Genomic DNA, 23,068 nt, shown 5'->3' with positions numbered 1-23,068 from the left:
GAACATTATCTATCAGGCATAGATCGTCAGAACCGCTTGTTAGCAGGCAATAAGAGCTCCAAAGGTTACCAGATAAGTATATACGAGCATCGGCGACCTGGACCTCAGATGTGATGAATCTGACACTTGAGTACAGACGATTAAAGCACATAAGTAATGCGGTATATGTGAATAAATCCAGGGCAAAGGACTACTATACGCAGAATCACAAGGAAAAAGGCAGAAAAAGAAGCCAAGAGAAAATGCAGGCAGCATGAAACCGAAGAGAAGTTAGAAGTAATTTGCAGAGCACAGTGAAGAACAGACACCAACAGGAGGTTATATTGAAGGGGACACTCAAGGTCCGCTTTAAGGGTATGACGCGATAGTGTACTGGGTTAATTCCCATATATGCAGAACGTCATTCTCTAGGTACTTTACATTTATAGATCCCTGGAAGTCCTCACACCCCTCCTGGCGCAGTGGTGCAGTGGTTAAGCGATGCACCACCACCCTGCGATAGCAGGTGCTTACTCCAAACGCAGGCTTTACACATGCAACAGAATTTTTGTGGAGCGTGAAGCTGGGTGGGGTGGGCCAAGGGTGGCAGTGGGGGGTGGGGAGGTGGCTGGAGGGTGGCGCTTCTGGAGGGCAACTGGCTCCCTCACTGCATCGTTGAATTTTATTTTAGCCATCACTTTTTCATTGCACCGCTGCATTGACTTCTAGTGGGTGGAGGTTCCTCGCCTGGGCTGGAGGCTTCCCTTTAATAGACATCAGATTTCCTGGGGAATGACGGCAGCACTGTTTTCAGTTAAAACAAAAAACTAAATAACATAAAAAAGCCATTCAAGGCGTTATGGGGCCGTCAAATGTGAAATGATGTATAAGAGGTTAAGTGGTTCACGAAATACAAGAATCAAGTTACAGAAAAAGATAGCACTGCACCCAAAATCGTGTTTAATGCCGGACTCACATAAAATACACAGTGTAATCTAATTTGGGGATGGCAAAAACAGAAAATAAGTTTTCATCTACTTATAAAGCGAGTGAGGAAAGCTCACTGAAAGCATTTATTTGCACTGCATCTTGCGCTTTAGTGGCTGTCGTTGTTGTCAATTGTAGTGTAGTTCGAGAGTCTCTTGTCAGATATCTTTCCATACAAACTTTTCTTCGGTACTGTCAAGCGCGTTCAACATCCCATATTTATTCAAAATGCGACCGGCAACCTCCTTGATAATCATGACCCAAGCGGCTGCGATCCAATTGCAAGTGCAGCTGGAGAGGCCCGCTTCAGCCGTTCGGCAACAGTAACTGCTGGTTCTCCCTACCTCATCCAGTCGCCATAGCAGCACTTGATGTGGTCACAATGCTTTCGGCAGAAGCGATTACTCTCCTTTTAAAAGCGGCCAAGTAAGCTTTTACCATCCTGACATTGTGCGAGGCGCGATCGCCCTGCTTTTAACAGTGTGCGCATTGTGAGGTACATGTGCTGAAATGGCACCGAAATCATAACAGCCAACTGACGCCACTGCTATTATAGCACCTTCCATGATAGCGTTGAATAACGAAACTGAAACTGCAGATTTGAGCTGAAAATTGCTGGGATCCATATATTAATTGTGCGAGGCAGAAATTTGACATGCTAACATCTGGAAAAAAAAAAAACCTCGTATTACTGTATTTACTCGAATGTAACGAGAGTTTTTCCCCAGATTTTTTCCCCTTAAAGTCTACCCGCACGCTATAATCGAATACCGCACTTCGATTGGCCTAAAGCAGTGACGCGGTGCAGCAATTTCAAAGCAATCAGCTTGCTTTCAGTTTCCGCAGTTTTGACGATCTTATGCTGGCAACATGGGTACCGCGGAAGCGAAATCCTCATCCATCCAAAGTCAAAGAGTTGTTCTCTGTCATTTTTTTGTGTTCGTTGTGACCTCGTGCTCAACGCATCGTCGCGTCGCGTTCTTGTGGCGTCGCTCGCGGTGTATTGATTCAGTGCACACGATGGCAACGCGTCGTGCTCAGTGCGACGCTTTTTTTAAGAGAAAAGCGATCCTGTTAGCTGAAGAGGTCGGGAATTTTGTGGCAGCTCGAAGACTTGACGTCAACGAGTCAACCATCCGCAGATGGCGGCTGCAGCGGGGCAAACAACATCGATGCGGCAGAAGTTACCGGGAGACTTCGATAGCGAAAAGGAGGTCTCCGTTTCTGAGAACTCGGCCTCTTAAAGGGAGAAAGATGAGAAAACATGTTGGCCACCATGTCTATTAATGGTACTTTCTTTTGCGTCCCTAAGCCTCGTGTTACATTCATGGCTTTATTTTTCCCCGCTGGGCAGCATGTAAAGTCACCCCTCGCATTAAATTCGCAGACGCGTTACATTCGAGTAAATATGATATATGCGGGTTTTATAGTAAGTAATGAAGTTGACATTAAAGCCATTAGTGAAAGTGTGTTAAACTAATGTTCGAAATCTCAATAATGGCTAAAGAGGTATTCAGGTTGTCATTTTCATTACATTATATAGAAATGATTTGCTGTTCAAGCCTGGGGACGAAATGCACCAGGAAGTGAGGCTAAATGGATTGAGGTGAACCCAGGAGTTGAGAGAGAAATAGTTTAGCTTATGGCGGTTTAACATCCCAGGTTTAACATCCCAAAGCGACTCAGGCTATGAGGGACGCTGTAGTGAAGGGCTCCAGATAATTTCAACCACCTGGGGTAATGTGCACTGACATCGCACAGTACACGGGGCTCTAAAGTTTCGCCTCCATCCAAATTTGACCGCTGCAGCCGGGACTAAACTCGCTTCTTTCGGTTCAGCAGCCGAGCGCCATAACCACTTGAGCCACCGTAACAGCAGTTGAGACAGAAATAAACACCAATAAATATGCCAAATTTTCAAAATATGAAAACTGAAAATTCCACCTTCTATCAACACTCTATTTTTTAGTTTAGTTATTTTTGCACTGTGTTTTGTGTGCAGCGGCAACAGTTTTAAGACATCTGCCATGTGCACACAGTGACTGATAAGCCTAAGAATGAATTGCACAACAACAGCATGAAAGCACTGCAACAGGCGAAATGACAAGTACTACAAAATGTGGCCCTCTTTATTACTATAGTGAAGTGGAAACTGCCACAGGCCTGCCAAGGACAAAAACTATGACGAGACACACAGGGAGAATTAATAAAAAAATGCAGTGAAAGCCGCACCTGTTAAACCCCTCCATCTACCTTAGTTTGCTTGCAATGGGGTAGGTTACCTTTGATGTACTGGCGAGCAGCGCCGATCAGCTTTTCAACCAGCTGGTTTGAGTCATTGAGGGACACATCTTCTAGAGCTCTGTCTATTTCAGACACTGATAGTTTGCATGCCTTGATGCTCTCAGGTGGCTTATCTGAAAAAATGGGGAACCAAGCCTTTATCAAGAAAATGCAGAATAGAAGCCCAATGCAATAAAGCACACAAAATACAGAACAGAAATAACTAAACTGAATAAATAGTGTTATTTTTCATATATTTTGGAAATTTGGCATACTTTTTTGGTGTTTATTTCAGAACGCGGTTTTCTCAGCTAATACTACTTCCCGTGGATGAATTACCGTATTTACACAATTGTAAGTCGACTCGATTGTAAGTCGACCTCCCCAAATCACATTTCTAAAAAAAAAAGCTTCGAGGACGTCTACACTTGGCCTTTAATAATGGAACGCGATAGCACTGTCCTGTGGTCTCTGCTTATTGCCAGGCATTATCGGCTGTCGCGCGCGGGGGCACCCGTGGGCACATTCCAAAACAGAAATATATTAGTCACTGGACTACTCGTCAACACTTGCACCATTGTTCTCACTAGCACTGCCGTCGTGATCGCTGCTGCGGTCCCAAAGCTCGTCGTCCTAACATCGTCGTGCAGTGAAATCCCGCACTTCGCAAACAGCCACATCACGACATCACGTAGAACAGCTGAAAATTTTGCCTCGCTGCAGCTGCCACATCTGTATCGCCTGCGAACGTCGAACTTGCAGCCCGGTGCGCAGTTGTTCTTTTCTTCGGCATAAAGAGTGACAGCCATCTTGAATGTAGTCGTGAACGAGCGCTGTTCGCTTACCGGACCCGGTGCACAAATGACGAAGCATCACATTAAGAACTTGCGAAACGCGGCTGGCAGTAGTTTAATGCGTCAGAACCAAAGAGAAACTATGCGTGAGCGGCGTCGGCTCTTCCGTCGGCTACCGACACCCCCTGGCGCCGCTGCGGTTCCGAGTGGGGGTGCCGCCGTGATTGGAACAGCAACCCTTCCATCAACTATCGATGCTCCCTTAAGCGCTGAGTGCACGGTTAAAAGTAAAAAAAAAAAAAACTTGGACGGCGCCTAGCTATTAAGAGTAGAACACGAATGCGTTATTGGGCCGCCGCCGCTTATCAGCAGAAGCAATCTGCGGCCACACGTGGGGAGTGGGCTGGCGATCGACAACCACCATCGGCTGCCTTGTGCGGGGTGGGGATGCCGGTTCTGCTTGTTGACATAGCAGCTGCTCAAGGCCAGCACCAAGAGCGATGCGCCGAAGCCGTGCAGCAAAAATGCAACCATGCTATAGCATGCCTGATATCTCATTTGTCTCGCCTTTATTTATGGTGTGATGCTTTGGTTTTGATTTTTAGTCGACCCCCCCCCCCCCACTTTGGATTTTCAAATTTTGAAATATAGGTCGACTTACAATCGTGTAAATACAGTAGTTTTTTTTTTGCGATATAATGATGTAGTCTAGCGCGGGAAAACAACTTTCAGAGTTTATCGGCTTTTTTTTTTAGTAGCCTGAGCATTCGATTGACCACTAACTAATGCATAAATGATAGCTAATTACTGGCAAGGCACTTACAGCTGTGCTTGCAGGTGGAAATGCTATCGTCAGTAACGAAACTACCATATTTACTTGCACAATGAACCCACTTTTATCCCAGAAAAGCTGGCATCAATTTGGAGGGAGGGTTCATTATGCTGGGAAATAAGTTTTGAATGATTTTTTTTGCGGAAGTCAGAATTTCATTTCACACATGCGTCCATCCACCCACCCACCCACTCGCCTGCCCGCCCGCTTGCTTGCTTGCCCGCTCATTTGTCCATCGATCCATCATCAACAAAAACACAAGGTTAGCTGTGTTCATGTCGCCTGTGTTTAGCATTGTTCACTTCAAAAGGTGTTTGCTGTATCCCGGCAAGATAAAGCGAATATGTTGAACACCAGCCCTGAGGATTCAGTGCAGGTTTTTTACATGAAGTTAAAAAAACTTGCAGGACGGTCACAAGTGTGTGACGTTGTGTTAAGAGTGTGTGTGTTAAGCGTTAGCTGTGGTGTGAGAAGGATTAGACAGTGCCGCTCCTGATCTCGAGCTCGCCAAATGGCTTCGGGGTCGGAATGTCCTTATTCTTCCCTGCTCCTCTCCAATGCTCGAGCACTCGCCAGCTTTCTACACTGCTGAGTTGCTGAGCTCCAGCCTGGTGCTCAGCAGCTCCCTGAGCAAGGCACTGCCACTCCTGCCAAAGGTGCGTAGCATCTTGGTGCTCTTCCAATATCACCGAGCATGTCACCCCAGCAGGAGCTTTCGTTAGAAGATTAACACACTGTGATGTTATCGGCGTGCAGCATCTCAGCATGTTGCCAAGGTCTGCACTGCAGATGCCGCAAAACTGAGGAGCGTGCTAAGAAAAGCTAACACTTAAAAAGAAAGTAAATTCTCAACAAAAAACTGAGGAGTGGGTTTATTACTCGAGTAAATGCTGTAACGGAAGCTAAATTATGGAAACGGACAGCAATGGAAGTGCAAGTTGATTTCTAAAATGCAGGTTGCCATGGTACCGGAGTGTTGTTCTAGGCTGAGTGAGAGGGCATGGTATTACGCAGTCTGCATGCTGACGGTAGTCAGAACACGACACCTATTCGTGACGCTTATGCACAGTTTCGAGTGTCCTTACATGCCACAAAAAAAACTTCTTTGATTTAACGGTGCACAGTCTCATCACGTTCCTGGCTTCCGTGTTTTGTCAGCTTTTTTCCTTTGACTGAGTGCAACTCTTACTGACAGCCAGCTAGCTGTGTGGCATTTATGTCAAGAAATCCGACCTTTTTTTGTCTAAAACCAAACTATGAATTCGGCATGCTTTTATCGTTTTTCTAGAAAGCGCAACCTCTAATTAGAGGACATGGCGAAATGAAATAAGAATGCACTTCTACAATGATATGAAATGACACAGAACAGAACAAACAACACCTAGATAGATGTCAAGTAAACATTACATTGCAAAGCCCACCTACAGACTAATTGACTGTCATAAAAAACCTGACGATTAAAATTTAATTAAGACAGACTGCCACTGATTAAACATGCTTAAACTGTTTCATCAGACATTTCCAAGAAACCTGCATAATAAAAATGGATCTCCTCTTTCACATCAAGCAATTATACCTAAGCCTGGTTTTTTTAAGCTATTTTCCAGGAACTAGATGGATAACCTCCAAACTGCTTCAGTAAAACTGCAATTAAATCTCAGGTCAGATCACAGTAACTGGACTAAAAGAATACAACAAGGCCTGAAAAGTGTGTAAATAAGCAAAAAAGAACTATACTTTCTGTCACCATTATCCCCAGCCAAATTATGCACACTGAAGGACAAAGGCCTTTAAAATGATCGGCAAAGAGCACTGTCCTGCACCAGTTGTGGCCACACAATCTAGACAAATTTCTTCATCTCATATTTCCACTCCCGTTTGCTGCAGCTCATTTTGTTTTCCTTCCAATGGGATTCGTTCTGTTACCCTGAAGATCGTTGGTTATTTGTTTTTGCCAGGATCTCGTTAAGTCAGGTTCGTTCTCTAATCCACACTACTCTGTATCTAAACAAAAAAAAAGAGAAGAGACTCATATTGTAAATTGGGGAAGACTAATAACCATGCAAAAGAGAGACTGGGAACTGAACCTGAGAACTATAAATGTCTGAAAGTGGCTACTATTCCAACACGCAGCAGAACAGAGCAGTGGAATTGCTCATGACGAGTTTAACACGTACCAGGTATGATTGTTCTGGGCCTGCTAGCCATTAGTGGGGAGCACTGCATTTGCTGTCTCCAATGTGAAATCTCACCACAAACTACTTGGGCATGTCAGTCCTAACAGGTTGAGCCAATTGCACCAAAGGTAGCCATTCAATGCTTCCATCAACAAGCTTTTTTGCGTGTGCATGCGCAAGTACATACATGCATGTGTGCATGCGTGTGCGTGAAGCTTCCATGGTAGTACCCCTCATGAAATGGAGTGGATCGGGGTACCCTCTGGTGGACGCACCTATGGGCACTCGCCAGTGAAAATGTATCTCGCCAGAACACTTCCACGCCAACGAATTTGCAGCTTTGTTCTCCTATCAACTACTTTTATGCCCAATTATTTCGTTTCCTTATCACCCGAAGCTGTTTCACCAACGAAAACTAAGGTACACAGTGCAGTATTCCTTTGGCAAAACATTCCACTGCATCAGAGCAGAAAGAAGTGACAGCACCAGACAGCACTTCGTCTAGCATAGCACTATGCGACATCCATCCACCTCTTTTTCTTGGTTAGGAAAAGCAATTCTTTTGCAAATGTAGCCGCCATCAGTGACTTCGTGAAAACAACACTAGATACTTCAAGAAAAATATACAAAAGCCGCGTGCATAAATGCAGATGCCACAAAGGGCTAAAGTACAGAGAACATAAATCCTGAAATTGATGGAGGCTAATCCTACTGGTCTGTTTCCCATTGCATGCAGCCTTCTTGCCGAGACCAAGCTCTTCATGGACGAGATCTTGAATTGAGCTCGTCATGGATGCTGAGTTAGTCCCTCTGGCTTCACTCTCATCTGCCTCCACCAGGCCTGGAAACAGCGGCGAGTGGCCCTGTACCGCACACAGAAGAAATTACAGGTATCAACACACGCCATCACAGTCATTCATTGAACCACAAATTTCTCATCTATAACAGAATGTTTACACATGATTTGACATTCTCACCAAAAGCAGCTATGCAGGGTAATGCAGCTATGGGTAATTTTTACCCGTTAAAAGTGGACTGAAAAATGTGCTTTCCGAGGTGCCATTAAAGCAAAGGTAATGCCAACCAGCTAGCCTTCTAGTTTTATAAATGAGATTTCACAGAGTGCAGCCATGTGCATTTAGTACAAAAACCCTTTATGACCCTCACCGTGAATTCAGTTCACCACCTTATTAAAGGTGCACTAAAGAGGAATCTGAACTCGTCTTTTTACAGCGGGACCTCTACCTACACGTTCCGGGCATTCTTAGAAACTTCGAATTATTATCCTGTGCGGCCGATTGCCATAATTAAATCGGATTAAAAGTCCAGGCTCCCGCCTTTCTTTGAACTCAACGCGCTAGGTAAGCGGAGTCAACCAACGCGTCAGCAAGTCCCGTGGCGGCTTAACTTTCGCTTTTGTTTTTTAGGTTTCTGTGAAAAAACATTTTCAGTCAGAGACAATATAGCTGCAAATTAGGCCCATGAAAATAAAAATACACGTGGACTCTTTGATTTACGTATCACTCTGCTGATGGCAGAGCGCCAAGCCGCCACGGGACTGGCTGACGCGTTGGTTGACTCCTCCTACCTACTGCGTTGAGTTCAAAAAAAGAGCGGGAGCCAAGACGTTTAATCCAATTTAATTAGGAAAATCGGCCGCACAGTACAATAATTCGAAGTTTCTAAGAATGCCCGGAACGTGTAGATTGAGTTCCCACGGTAAAAAGACGAGTTCAGATTCCTTTTTAGGGCACCTTTAAGTTATGAGCATCAGCACCATGTTTTGGATAGCGCAGTGTGCCACCTGTAGCAAGAGGCAAGGCTACTATGCAGCCAAATTTATCTAATAAATGATCTGTGATAATGGCTATCGTTTGACAACCACAGTACTATGAACCTGATCAACGTGGTGTGTATTTGGGCAACTCTACACGCAAAACAGGATTAGAAAAGTTCTTGTCTGACATAAAACCACTCTTGAAATAGTTGTTTGAGCACTGTGTTTTGCCTGCACAATTCAGCCCTGAAGCTTTTTTATTTATTTTTTTCTATCATAGATGTTGGTGGGCCTGGCTAATGAGGGAAAGGAAATGAGTTGAGGGGCAATGGACCCTTCCTCTGCATGGCATACAGCAGGAAATGAGAGTGGACTATTCGGACTCTGTTTGCTTTTACACGCCAGAATTTTTCATCGCCGACTTGCATGTCACACAGCAGCTATACCCCTGAGCATGAGGACTACTACTTTCTATACCAATCCCTAAAATGAATTTCTCTTCCGCATATCATCATGCAGCCCAACGAAGAGCACTAAGCAGTGAACACTCTTCCAGATTAAACTCGTAACTTTTCACAATATCCTGCAGTGAAGAAGTGATGGAGGACCGCATTACACTCCCCTGCCTCTAGACTGCCCACACCTGAGCCTACGTGCACTGTATGACCACCGATGGTGGTCTACAGGTGGTACATTCTCGAGAGCACGAACACCTCAACACACGGCTCTTACAGCCAAGACCTTACATCTTGTACTCTACACGTCTTGGACTTACACAGGGCCAAGGCTTGTTGTGCAGCTGCTATTGCTGTAAAAGCGTCTTTTCATTCTTCCCTGTCCAAGACCCTTCCTACTACACTACAGTAAAAGCTCATTACTTCGAACTCGAAGGGGACCAAAAAATTGTTCGAATTAAGCGAAGTTCGAATTATCGAATGGTCGCTAGAATGAGCAGTCATTGCACCCTACCGCGCTGGCAGAACCCAAAGCAGTTACATCTCGACTCGTTATTACAAGCCAGGCGCTACTACACGTTTGTGGCGGGTGAACTAAATTCATGCGGTCCTAATGGCAAATGAAATACAGCCGAGTCCATTTAAAACAATATTCAAGTTCCACGAAAATTCCATTGTTATAACCAATAATTGTTATAAACGAGTTGCATGAAAAAAAGCATAACAACTGCAAAGAGGGGTCACGGACGGCAAGTGACATGCGAGCTCCGCCGAGGCATCGTTTTGGTGGCCTCGAAAGGGGCCTTGTAAAAAAATACGAGAAGGTTGAAGTGGCTGCCTCTGAGCTTGAGAAATCCCGAAGAAACGCTGGGGTGAAATCGTCACAAGCATCTCGCAAAGTACTTCTCACTGGCTTGCACGAGAAAACCCCATGTCCGTCGGCCTTGCTTGCTTCACACGAAGCTTGCCAACATCCTTCTCCATGGCCTCCCTTTGAAGCGCTGCATCCAGCTGCCACATGGCTGGAAGTCCACATTGTTAATCAGCAGGGCAAACTGCTTCGCTTTTGTGGCCAGAATCAGCCCGGTGATAGGCAAGTTCTGGGCACGGACACCAAGAAACCACTCGTAGAGGGCCTCCTCCACCTCCTTATAGGCACCTTGTCGAACGCGTTTGCACCCAGTGTGAAGCGAAAACTTTTCTTTGTCGAACTTCTCAGTGGAGCGGATGATCGTTGACACCGTCGGTTGCTATAGTGCGTACTTCTTAACCAAGTCACACACTTTCTTACCGTCTTTGTAGTCCTTCACGATACTGCACTTAGTTTCCAAATCGATAGCCATGTGCTTTCTTTTCACCGGCAACGTCGTCCGATAATCAGTGGGCGGATCAGCCATCTTCCGTTTCGGTGGCGATTCAAACGAGACGGAGAAACCATGTGGCCAAGAACGACCTCAACGCAACCAACTAAAACAAACAACCAAATCTGTTGGCAGAACTGCACAGAATGAGAGGCAAGCAAGCAGATCAGCGCTGTCAGCGCGTTGGCAAATTCCATTCGTGTTTCGGAGGGCGGTGCAGCGTAGAGCTATGGGCACAGCCCATTTGTGTTCGGAGGGGTGGAAGGGCTGCGGGAGTGAGGCGTGTTCGGAGGGGTGGAAGGGCTGCGGGAGTGAGGCGCGTGAGGCTGGCGATACGGAGAAAGCCGGAAAACAGGTCCTCTTGTATGAGCGCACAGCGGGGAGGGTGCAGCGGCTGGAATTTCTTTCTTTTTCTTTTCAAGGATTTCGCATTCCACTACCTTTTGGCACGAGCACTCAGGAGCCAGACTTCATTGTTATAACCGATAATACGGCATGGGGGCATTGTAGTAAGTGGGTTGTTTTACCATAGAAAACATACAAAAGTGGACGGTGCAGCAGCTTTTCATTGTTGTAACCGATATATTGTTAAAACCAGTATCGCTATAAGTGGGTTCGACAGTAAATTGATCAGCCAGTTATGCACCAGAAACAAGTACTGGAATGCATTCACGTGAGCAACGAGATTTAGTGCTGGAATGTATGACTCTATGCTCCAAAACTTGTTTATTTACGAGGAAGGGTTGTCAAAATTAGAAGTAACCAGTGAAGTGCATTTGTTTGCGTTTCTTCTGCCGAGACTCCACCAGCATCATCTGCAGCTTGCCCAAAGCTCCTGCGCAACGTCAGAGTTCTCACTGACAGAGAAGTGGCGCGCTGCAACATGGAGCGTTGACACTACCTCACGTACACTTGGCGGTGGCACAGGCTCGTTGCCGCAGTCGAACTCATCACTGTCGGCTGTTATCACCGCAAGTGAGCCCTGCGGCGTCTGCTGAGAGCATGCAGCCTCAGTTATACCGGCGTCACTCAAGGGCTGCTACGTCTCCATACTGCAGTCCACACAGCTCACGGCACCAACAAAAAGCATGACTGCAGCAGTCGAACTGGCCGAACTGCGTTGTGTACACCACATGAACGTGACCACGGCACAACGAAAACTTGGAATGGCTTGCGCCGAAGCATCAGCGGCATGGGCGAGTGCTCCGGCAGAGAAAACCTGCTACGGCATGCAACGGAGCGCGGGCTCCGCCACCCTTGTGCACTCTGCTTTTTTTTTCTTTTCCATTGTTTTACATCTCTAGTAAATTTGGAGTGTGTTGTACTCACTATGGTTCAACTTCTATCTAAGAGGAGCGGTGTCAGCCAGGGGCTTCTAGTTCGAATTAACTGCAGCGGATGCCGACTTGTTCGAATTATCGGGAGTTTTCCCCCATTGAAATACAAAGAGCTGTGCCAGGACCCGGGCGTCAGTTCGAATTAACGAGCTTTTACTGTAATTGCATTGGAGACGCATACAGTCCTTCAATGATGCAGCCAATAATGCCAGCTGCATGTTGGAGCAACAACCAGCACATTAATTACCGTCCTTCAATGATGCAGCCAATAATGCCAGGTGCATGTTGGAGCAACAACCAGCACATTAATTTTTATTAGGGGTGTGCGAATATTGAAATTTTCGAATAAGAATCGAATATGAATATGAAGAAAAAATGGCTTCGAATATCGAATCGAATATCTGTTTAATACAAAAAAAAATTTCAGAAAACGATGAGCAAGCAAACGTTGTTGCCCTTATTTTTTTTTTTCAAAATCGTGTATGGTCTTTGCAACTAAAATAAACAAAACTAGACTGCCCCAGTACCATATAAAAAACATTCATACTTGACAGCGCAAAAAAAACGAGGACAAAAGCGAACGAGGAGACACAACACAAGCGCTTTTGTCCTCGTTTTTTTGCGCTGTCAAGTATGAATCCACACCAACTAGCCCAACTTTCTGTTCTTAAAAAACATAATGTGCACAGAAATGCATACTACTTGATTAGACAGCATAACAGTATCCAAACTGTAATGAAGTCATGGAAAACAAAATCCATAAAGTGACAAGACTGGCAACAAAAAAAAAAAAAACATGACGGCTATTAAACCTCCTTCATTCTGAGTTCAAGGGACCAGAAGAAATGCTCGGTTCATCCGAAGGCCTCTGTTAATAAAACTGCCCCCCCCCCCCCCCCCCCCCCCCCCCCCAAAAAAAATGCTGCCGAAAATGCTGAAGATGCAGTAAGGCCTTATGAGGCGGCTTCATCATGCTAAAACCTGTAAGCCCGTGACGAGCCATCCGTTTTGGAGTGCTGGAAGAACAACACAAATGCAAGCAAGGGGCCGTGGAACACACAATGGCGTCGGAGCGGCGAGGTGGTTTCTAAAAAGGTAAAAGAAATAAGCCGCGCGGAGCTGGGATTGGACTATCGGCGAATGCGCGGGCCGACATTTAAAGTTGCCGCGGGGCAGCGGTGAAGCTCAGAAACCGAAGCTACGCAGCTAGGCTATTTTTTTGCCCTAGCGACAGAGGCCTTCCGATTGTTGCCACGCCTGCCGTTACGCCCGCTAAAGAGGTGTGCAGGTTGCAATGCACCATGCAATAGGCCAGATTTTGACAGGATCGCTTGCCCTATTGTGTCTACGCGACGCGCCCCCTTCAGGAGGCTCCCGCGGCATTCCGCAAGTAGGCTTTCCCGCACAGCGTAGTTTACAAAACGGGATGGCGCAAGTCACGCTCGGAGAGTTACGAAGGCGACAGGACGCATTCTTCGGATATGGGCATTAAATATGTAACGTATTACCGAAAGATTAAAAAAAAAGCGCGATTTCGCGTTGTGATTGCTTGAAGCGGCCCGTCAGCCATTTTGTTCGCAGCACGAGTGATATGTGGGAAAGCCCACTTGGGGAAATTCTCACGAGGTGAAGCCTTGCGGCGTCGGGATGCGGTCAGTCCGCGTGACAAACGGCGGAGAAGAAAGGGGATAGGACCTCTGTATTGTTTTCCTGGAATTTTTAACTCGATTATCGGCTAATTTGCCCAGATATTGTGGTTATTGACACGGTCGAATTTATGAAAGTATGCGCAGTATACGATCGCTGGCGAGTATTCGGGAACTTTTCGAATATTCGGAAATTCAAGAATATCAATTTTTGAATGCGAATCGCATATCAAAAATATTCGATTCGTATTCGAAATTTCCAATATTTGCACACCCCTAATTTTTATTCAGGAGTGCAAACAACATGACAACATAGTTGGTCCTTCTGTCCTTCGCCGCTTCCTTGTCTGCTGACCTTAATGTGAATAAATAACAACTAGCCAAACTACTCGTGTTAGTTCTTTACTGAGGATGCACTGAAGTTGGCTTAGATTGATGAAACACTTCCAAATAAGAAAGTGGTGGCTACTTTCACAGAAAAATTCAGGGGTGAAGATGTTGATTAAAGACTACACAATTACAAATTTACTAATCAACCAATTATTCATAACTAATTACTATTTAACGAAGTCTAGTTAGTGCACTATATATAGCTACGACATACTACACCACTGATGACATCAGTTTGCTTGACAGCTATAGTGTAACAGTTTTCTGCAAACATGCCCTACACCACTGATGACATCATCAGTTTGATTGACAGCTGCTATAGTGCGACAGTTTTCTGCGAACATCCCCGCTGGCGAGTCATGAGCTTATAAAGGCTTTCGCCTTAAAACTGTGTTATTAACAAGCGAGAAAAGAGCAAAAAAACTTGGGGGCCTTCTTAACCACGCTGTTAAAGATGAAAATGCAATAGCATTTTGGACCCACTAATCCACATTAAGTCATTTTCTAGGGTGGGCCTACTTCCAAAATTTTGGACGTCCTTAGAAATTTTTGTGGATGGGACAGCTTCAAAACTTTGGGGGTCCTCACATTTCCACTTTGGTGATGCCCAATGATTGGTCCACTGGTGTTCAAGTGGTGTTGATGACGTCACGGCCCTCTCAGTTGCATTCATGTATATAGCGGGGCGTTCTCATACCAATACTGGTGCAGTGATGCAGCGGTTAAGTGATGTGCCACTGCCCCAGCAGGTGGCTGTTTGAAATGTAGCCACTGGTGGTGCTTGTGAGGTTTAACAGGGTATAAAAGGTTCTGGGGACCATTTTTTACAAGGCATTTGTGTTACCCTTTCATACCTTACCTCCTATACAACAGTGCTTAGGCCGTAATGCTGAAATTAAAATTAAACAACCAAAATCAGGTAAAATCAGCAAAGCCTGCTGAGCACATTTGTGCTCAGCCTTTTGTGTGCGCAGCACACAAAAGGCACAGCACAAAAGGCATTAGAGGGCACTCACAAGCACACGTTCCATGGGAGCTGAACGGCTCCTGAGGTATGCGCTTACGGAGATTCGGTTGTCACCAGCACCGTCAGACCACCATGAAGGTCGGGAAAGGTCAGTAATATTGGTAGCCTCCAGACTGTCAGAAAATTTGCTGTCCGAGAATGAACCTTGTTGTGGTATCTGCACAGAAGACAGCCAGTCTGTCAGAGCAACTGCAACAGCCTTCCCCCTTAAAGCACAATCATTATTTTCACTACTGTTAGAGGAAAATGATGGGACATGTAAAAGTCCATGCGTGACCTTTCATTTGTTCAAAAGTTTGTTACAGACAGAGATTAACTTTTACGGTATCAACTCAGCCATTTAAAGCCTGATAGCCAACCAATGCCCCTCCTTTTTAAAGAAGTTGTGGTTGTCAACATGAAATTAAATATCATCCATGTCATCACAAAGCAAGGGGCCATGTGACATGTCATGTGACCATTTATTCAATAATGTAATCAGTTCATTAAATGAACCTCCAATCTTTCTTCGATGTCCCCCTTACAGAAAAGCTGATGCTGAAACTCATATCACATTACATGAATGCTCAGACTTCTTGTTGTTTGTGAGAACTGCACAGATCTCCACAAACACCATCACTGATGCATGGACGTGTCCTACGGCGTTGCACAAGGAACATAAAGTTGTGTGCACTTTTTAAAATGCAATAGCGTTAGAATCTCATGTCAGAAAAATCTGTCTGTCTGAAGCCTTTGCTGGCAGGTGACAAAGGGGAAAGAGAGAAATCCCCTCTCCACTTGCAAGGAAGATTGGGAGAGGGAAGTAGAGAGGTTGGGAGGCAACAGGTGACGGGTGGGGGAGAGTGGAGTAGTGATTGACAGACTGAATTACGCCACCCGCTCACACGGTCTGAACCCATCAGCGGCAGCAGCTGCTCCGTCCGGGAGCACTAATCATAATGCATAATGCGTCACATCAATCGCATTGATCGCTTATAATTTTTTTTCTACAGAGTAGTTACTGAAACTTAACAGCGCCTCAAGGGAAAGAGTTTGACATGTGGCTCTCATAAGATCAGAATGAGATTAATGTGTACTAAGCTGTCAAGGCTGCTCAGGTTGTAGAGTTAAAGAATAGGCTCCTAACACTCCGAGCTATGGAATGCTAGTTCATCGAAACTATGATTCTCTGTGCTCTGAATAAAAAAGTGCTCGGGCACAGACTTTCGCACGGTATTCAGCCCATACAGCCGGAAACCACCAACTTACGTTCAGAAAGTGCTCCTTTTCAAACTCTTTCTCATCTTCAGCAATCTTCTTAGCTGCCACATCTACAAAACAGAGCACACATGACTGAACTGCTAAGTTGCACAATAGCACCGCTCATGCAAATAATGCTAAACTTAGAAGAAATGAAACAGTTACTCAGTGACATCCACCTGAGCACTGCCAAATATGTAGTTACCGAAACTCCGTGGTAGAAAAAAAAATTCTTCCAACTATGACGCTCAAACTTTGGCCCATCACCTGCCCGGGACAGCCACTCTAGCAGTTAAGCTAACAACCAGGACAGCTAGCAGATGGCAGGGCGAGGCCAAATCAGTAAATGGCTTGAAAAGGAAGCAGTGTTAGTCCAAAGTGTTGGGGAATCCTGCAAGAAGTAGATTTCAGGAACGGGAGTAGTTACTGATTAACATCCCCCCCGAGTGTAGCCATACAGCTGCAAAGAATTCAAGTTGTTGATTAATTCAACCTCATCCTGTCATCTGCCAATTGTCCTGGTCAGCCTTGAAGGTTGAGAAACTGCCTTGGACAGGTGATGGTCCAAAGTTTTGAACTCCGGACCAGAACAAATTTTCTCAAGCTGCAAAGTTTAAAGAAAGCTGTACAGCTTTCCTTTTGCATAGCTGAACTCGGGTGGATATTGAGTATTAAAGAGTAATTATGCTCCCTTCCTTAAAACCTACTCCACCTTGGAGGACTCCCCTAACACATTAGACAAAAAATGCTTAACTTTGTGCTTTGCCTTCTACAGTGTGCGGGAACACAACGTGCAAATGCATAAGGCTGAACATAGAAAAATAGTGTCATTTTATATGTCCCACTACAAAATCAACATGCTTATAATAGCCGTTAGAGGTTCATTCCCACTCAAATCATGTTCCTTTGCAGCTACCACATTGTAAGAGGCAAGCCTTGTGCAGCTCACCACCTTTGGTGTTTCTTGCTTCTTCCTTTCTAAGCTGCTCAAAGATATCAGCGTGGCATCTGTTTGAAAACCTTTACAAACTCTCCCAAGCAGCCTGGACAGTCTATACAGGCAACAGTTTAAAAGCAGCATGCTAGACCACAATGCTGGCCACCCAGCAGCAAATACACAGTAAATTTTAAAAAAAATGACCTCGTGCATTTTTTTAGTTCAAAGAAGACCTGCCAGCATTTTCTTTAGTCACTCCAAGCCAAAGCATGCAAGCTTATGCAAGCATGCAAGGTGCGCGGGTAAAGTCGCAGAACGACTCCGGCTAGACTTGAATGTGGTGTTGCGCTCAAGAAATAAATCTTGAGACAATAAAACAATCATTGTCCCGCCTACTTAACCTGGTTAAAGGGCTGCTTCTGCACTTTCCGTTGACTTTCACCTTGCTATGTTGCATTCTTTAACTGTTCCATCTCCATTCCCGTTTTTTTTTTTAAATATCAAGAAGAGGCAATAATACATTTTTTTATATTTATTCCCTACTTGTTGGCGAGGTTGCATCGCATTTATTTAGTCTGATATTTATTCTGAAGCATTGTTTGACATCACAGCATCGAACAGTTTTGATGAAACAAGTTTTTTTGCCGAGTTTTTTGTTTTGTCAAGCACGTTTTTTGTTCATCAAATATATTTAAGAAGATTAGGCTTTTATTTAACCTTCAATACACAGCTATCTTTCCCCTTCTCCTCCCTTTTTATATATCAAATGACTTAAACCTCTCACCCATGAAGTTTTCCTCAACTTCCAATGATTTCTGGAGGTGCAGATCTGAAATGACAATGGTCAAAGTGGCACACTCACTTTTCTGACTGAACCCAGTAGTAAGCCACACAAGGGTCTTTCGGAACAGCAGGATAAGAATCCATTGTTCAAAGAATGATCCGACAATGCTAAATGCAACATGCATTATGGCACTATTGTTCATTACCAAGGCCGATACAATATAGTACTGATTTTATACAAATTTCATTCTACTGTTTTTCCTGCTCTTCAAAAAAGCAAAATAGAATCAGAATATAGTTTATCCTGCCTCAGATAACATGCAATAACACTGTTCACATCTGTGCTCATGAAATGTACACAAGTGTCAGCCATATGCAGGGAAACATGCCCACAAACAGGCCCAGAAAAGCCGCCACCCTGGACAGAAATGCACACCGGCAAGGACAAAACAATGGCAAGATGGCGCCGGCGGCTGATGCAACAAGCACAGCCGGCGGCATAGGTGGCGCTGCAGTCGGGATGACGTCAAACGCATCAGCAGCGAGCGGGAAATATAAAAGCGATGGAGAGGAGCCGTGGCAGACAAAGCGTAGAGCTCTGCCGCTCCCGAAAGGAGACGTCAAGATTACAATTAGACCCAAAGACGGACTATCGGTGAAGAACCTAACCGGATACGAGGTAGCACGCGCCATTATACGGGCCTGAAACAGCAAGTGCAAAACCAAAGACTTCATCGTGAGACTTCGCCCGGGATGAAATATTATCATCGCGAGCACACCAAACGAAGATGTCGTCAAACTAATTCGGAACATCACCGCCCTCCACATGGACGGACAGGACTATCAAGTGAACGCCCACGCGGCCCAGTCCCAGAAGAATTTAAAAGAGGAGTTATCCACGGGCTCCCGGCCGGAACGCCGGGAAGCTATCTCAAGAAAAACCCACGGCTGCGGTCCCAAGGCGTAACGATCGTCGGGGTCAGGATGTTGGGAAAAACAAAGACGGCGTTAATCACCTTCGATGAACCATACCTCCTGAAACAAGTCATATTCGAAAGTGGCGAGCACTTTTGCTACCCAACGTGGCAAGTGTGCCATGTATGCCATCAGCAGAGACATCGGTCGGACGTCTGCCCGACACCGAATGCCCGGACCTGCCGACAGTGCAGAGCACAGAACCCAGCGGAGGGCCACACCTGTCAACTGAAATGCCTCAACTGCGGCGGGAGCGAGGGAGTGCCAAGAACGACTCAAGCGGCCAAGGGAACTACGAGGCCTCACATACAGAGACAACTACAGCAGCAGGAGGGACCAATTGAAACGCCAGCACCGGACGCGGTGGTTCAGCTCGGATTGAGACTCGAGCGGGTCCAGGAGCAGATTTCGGAGCCGGAACCGAGGCCCACGGAACCAGTCCGAGAGCCGGTCCCGGAGCAGGTCCCGGAGCATATCGTTCCCACCGCTGACCCCGGTCATCAAAGGCAAATAGCAGCAGCAGCAGCAGAAAAAGAAGGGACAACTCCGCCAGGGCGGAAGCACCAAGGTGAGCTGGAAGGCAGGCTCTCCCAAATCACTGTTTCCGCACTCGGGAGACAAAAACAATGAACATAAAAACAATGAACATAAGAGCAGCCCTAGCAAGAGAGAGAAACAGTTAGAAGAACTCAAACAGCATAAACCGCAACTAAGCGGCTGTTACAAACTAACAGAAGAACAGAATAGGAAACTCGACGAGTTTGCAAGTCAAGTTAGGAACCAGAGGGCACGCACTCCCTCTCCCGAGCTGCAACCACAAATCGAAACAGCTAAGGCAGGGGACCTAGCAGGTATAGCCAAAATTCTAAAAAACATGCAACAAAAATTCCAAGCGATAGAACAGCGCATGGGAGTGATGGATGCCGAAATCCCCAGCCAGCGCAAACAAAGAATAACGAAAGGCGTAAAGGACAAATTCAATGCCCGACGCCCGCTACAGGATTCGGATCTAGAAAATTAATCATGGCTAGTACAATTAAAGGCAGTCAAAACACCGAAAATCTCGAAATATGGCAGTGGAACTGCAGAGGATATAAGAAAAAGAGAACTATTACAGCAATTCATAAACAAATAACTAACCCCACCCAATGTAATAGCGTAAAAGAAACGAATAAGACGCCAACGCTGCAAGGATACATGACATACATGTACCCGGAAAGCACCAAAATCGCAACGCTCATAAGTAAGAACTTAGTCGCAATCATGCACAACAGCATAGCCGACACGGAAATAGAACACGTAATTACAGAGATAGTCCCAAAAAAGAAAAAGCAGGGCAGCAGCACATTTGCAGTCAACATCTACAGCTCCCCTAAACAACAGAAGGACACGAAATTCCATGAACTGTTCCACGGCATAAGCAGCCTAGATAAAGGAAACAAACTGGTAATAGCGGGAGATTTCAACGCCAGAGACAAGCTGGGGCTATGGCAGAGCAGACAAAAAGGCAAGAATATAAAAGAAGCGGCGGAAGCCAAGGGGTGTCAATTGATAACGGACCCATGTACCCCACTAGGACCGGGAACAGCATGTGCAGGGACACCTGTCCAGACCTAACGTATGTCAAAAGAACGGGGGAAACGTCGTGGGAAAACCTTAATGAAAACCCAGGCAGCGACCACTATATTATCAGCACGCAGATTACAGCCAGCAGATTCAGGCGGAGAATCGGCGCTGCCAAAATTACGGATTGGGATGCGTTCAGACAGGCATGTAAGAAAGCCCAACCGAGGCAATAGACTTGATTGAGGCATGGGGGAACATGCTCAAAGACAAACAACGCAGCTACACCAGGGAGATAGACAAGACAGAGCAGACACCCGAAGTGGACCCCAAACTCCTTAAGCTATGGGAAGCATGCAAGGGGCTCACCAAACGGTGGAAAAAGCAAAGATACAATAGGAAGCTAAAACTGAAAATTGTGGAGGTAACAAAGAGGGCAGAGGAGTACGGAACAACTAGCGAGAATGAATTGGCAGCAATTGAGCAACTCGCTATGCGGCACTCCAAGTACAGCCAGAACGTGGCACATACTCAGAGCCCCCCTCAATCCAACTAAAACCAAAAAACGAAAACAATAAGGCGATCCACGGACTGGTCCATCAATTTCAAGGTCCAGATTCGGAATTAATAGAGAAAGCTAGGCAGAAATGCTTCGGCAACAGCGACCCAGCAGCATACACTGAACACTACCGAGGACAGGAAAACCAAGAATTAGATAAGCCCATAACTAGGGAAGAAGTCTACGCAGCAATTAAAAGCACAAAGAAATACAGCCGCAGGGGCGGACAAAATTACAAACGTACTCATCAGTAACCTAAGCGATGGAATGATTGAAGAGCTGGCCGAATACTTTAATAAGCTATGGAAATCGGAGACTGTTCCAAAAGAATGGAAGCACATGGAAATAGTAATGATTCCCAGACCAGGTAAACCACTGCAGGTAGAAAACTTCAGGCCGGTATCATGGGCCTAGACATAAAGGGAGCTTTTGATAACGTTAGCCACGAAGCCATACTAACAGGCCTGGACGATTTGAACTGCGGGAAAAGAATCTACGGATATGTAAGAGCTTTCCTCACAAAAAGAACGGCTACAATAGAGCTCGTGGAAATCAGGTCCAAGAGCTTTCAAACACCAAATAAGGGAACAACGCAAGGGTCAGTGATTTCACCCATACTCTTTAACATAGCAATGGTTAAGCTGGCTAGACAGCTAGAAACCATACAAGGCATAAGGCATGTAATGTACGCAGACGACATCACTGTGTGGGTCACGGAGGGCTCACTCAGTGAAAAGGAAGCGAAACTGCAGGCTGCTGCAACGTGCGTAGAAAATTATGTTAGAGACAGGGGCTTGGCTTGCTCGAAGGAAAAATCGGAACTACTAAGGGTCTGGCGAGGTAAACTCAACCGATTCGTACCGGAAACAAGAGGACTAAAACTGAATGTTTATCTAGAAGGGCAACTCATACCGGAAAGAACAACCATCAGAATACGTATTAGGGATGTGGATTCAATCCAACCAAAGGTGCACGCAGGCGCTCAGACTAATGCAGAACTCGGCGACACAGGTCGCCCGCATGATAACCACGGTCTCTAGGAAAACACACGGCATGCGGGAGAGCAACACGCTTAAGCTCGTGAAGAGCCTAGCGGTTAGCCGAATTACATAGAGCATACCGTACTACAACCGCAACAAAGCAGAAATAAAGCTAGCGGACACGATACTTAGGAGAGCATATAAAACAGCGCTACACCTACCGCAATTAACCTTGACGGAGAAGCTAATGGCTCTAGGTCTGCATAACACCTTTGAGGAGCTAAGGGAGGCCCCACTCGTAGCTCAGCTCCACAGGCTAAAAAAGACCAAAACAGGGACAGAGCTGCTCAAAAGGTGCGGCTACGGGGGTGCACTGTCAGAGATAAAAAGATCAAAACGAATACCCGATGAACTGCGGCAAACAATGAGGGTAGCACCGATTCCCAAAAATATGGATCCGAACCTGCACAAAGGGCGACAGGAGGCTAGGGCACAGTATGTGCAACAGAACCTAGCCAACAAAGAAAACATTACGTACACGGATGCGGCTGCATACAGAAGAACTAGACAACACAACAGAAATAGAGCGGTTGCAACGGCAATTAATCATGAGCTAAAAGAAACAGCCAGTGCAACTATCAGGGATGGCATGATTGAGGAGGCCGAAGAGGCTGCCATTGCCCTAGCGGCGGCAGAAGGCTACCGTGCTCAAAGGTCCCTAATAATTCTAACAGACTAGCAAACAGCGTGCAGAAACTACATGAATGGCAAAATAGGGGGGGCAGTGCTCCACATTATAAAGACAGCCAAATTACCGCCGAAGGAAAAACAATTGCAAGACATAATAATGTGCGTACCAGGACACACAGGCATCGCAGAGAATGCCGAGGCAGATAGGAGAGCTTGAGAGCTTACAAACCGAGCCTTGAACCAAACCAGAATTGAGCAGCCTGACGCAGAACCAGTGCCCTTAGGATACTCAGAAAT

The 23,068-nt window shown here is 45.7% G+C and overlaps 1 protein-coding gene across 11 annotated transcripts in view; it reads right to left on the bottom strand.

The window, feature by feature from the left end:
- The window catches only part of LOC144093615 (uncharacterized), an 85,707-nt gene that overhangs the window by 52,691 nt on the left and 9,948 nt on the right, over positions 1 to 23,068 (bottom strand). For 4 of the 11 annotated variants that reach the window (XM_077627184.1, XM_077627179.1, XM_077627183.1 and 1 more), the window contains 5 exons: positions 18,006 to 18,050; positions 16,294 to 16,355; positions 15,083 to 15,202; positions 7,765 to 7,915; positions 3,249 to 3,383 (listed from right to left, as the gene is read on the bottom strand). In XM_077627184.1, the coding sequence (XP_077483310.1) occupies positions 3,249 to 3,383; positions 7,765 to 7,915; positions 15,083 to 15,202; positions 16,294 to 16,355; positions 18,006 to 18,050 (513 nt within the window). Of the gene's footprint in view, positions 1 to 3,248; positions 3,384 to 7,764; positions 7,916 to 15,034; positions 15,203 to 16,293; positions 16,356 to 18,005; positions 18,051 to 23,068 lie in introns of all 11 variants that reach the window. The other 7 variants (XM_077627182.1, XM_077627176.1, XM_077627177.1 and 4 more) reach the window with 3 other exon arrangements.

This window comes from Amblyomma americanum, chromosome 6, assembly GCF_052857255.1.
Source record: "Amblyomma americanum isolate KBUSLIRL-KWMA chromosome 6, ASM5285725v1, whole genome shotgun sequence".
NCBI classification, from domain to species: domain Eukaryota; kingdom Metazoa; phylum Arthropoda; class Arachnida; order Ixodida; family Ixodidae; genus Amblyomma; species Amblyomma americanum.
Note: the sequence above shows the minus strand (reverse complement) of the source record. Positions and strands in the feature narration are given on the sequence as shown.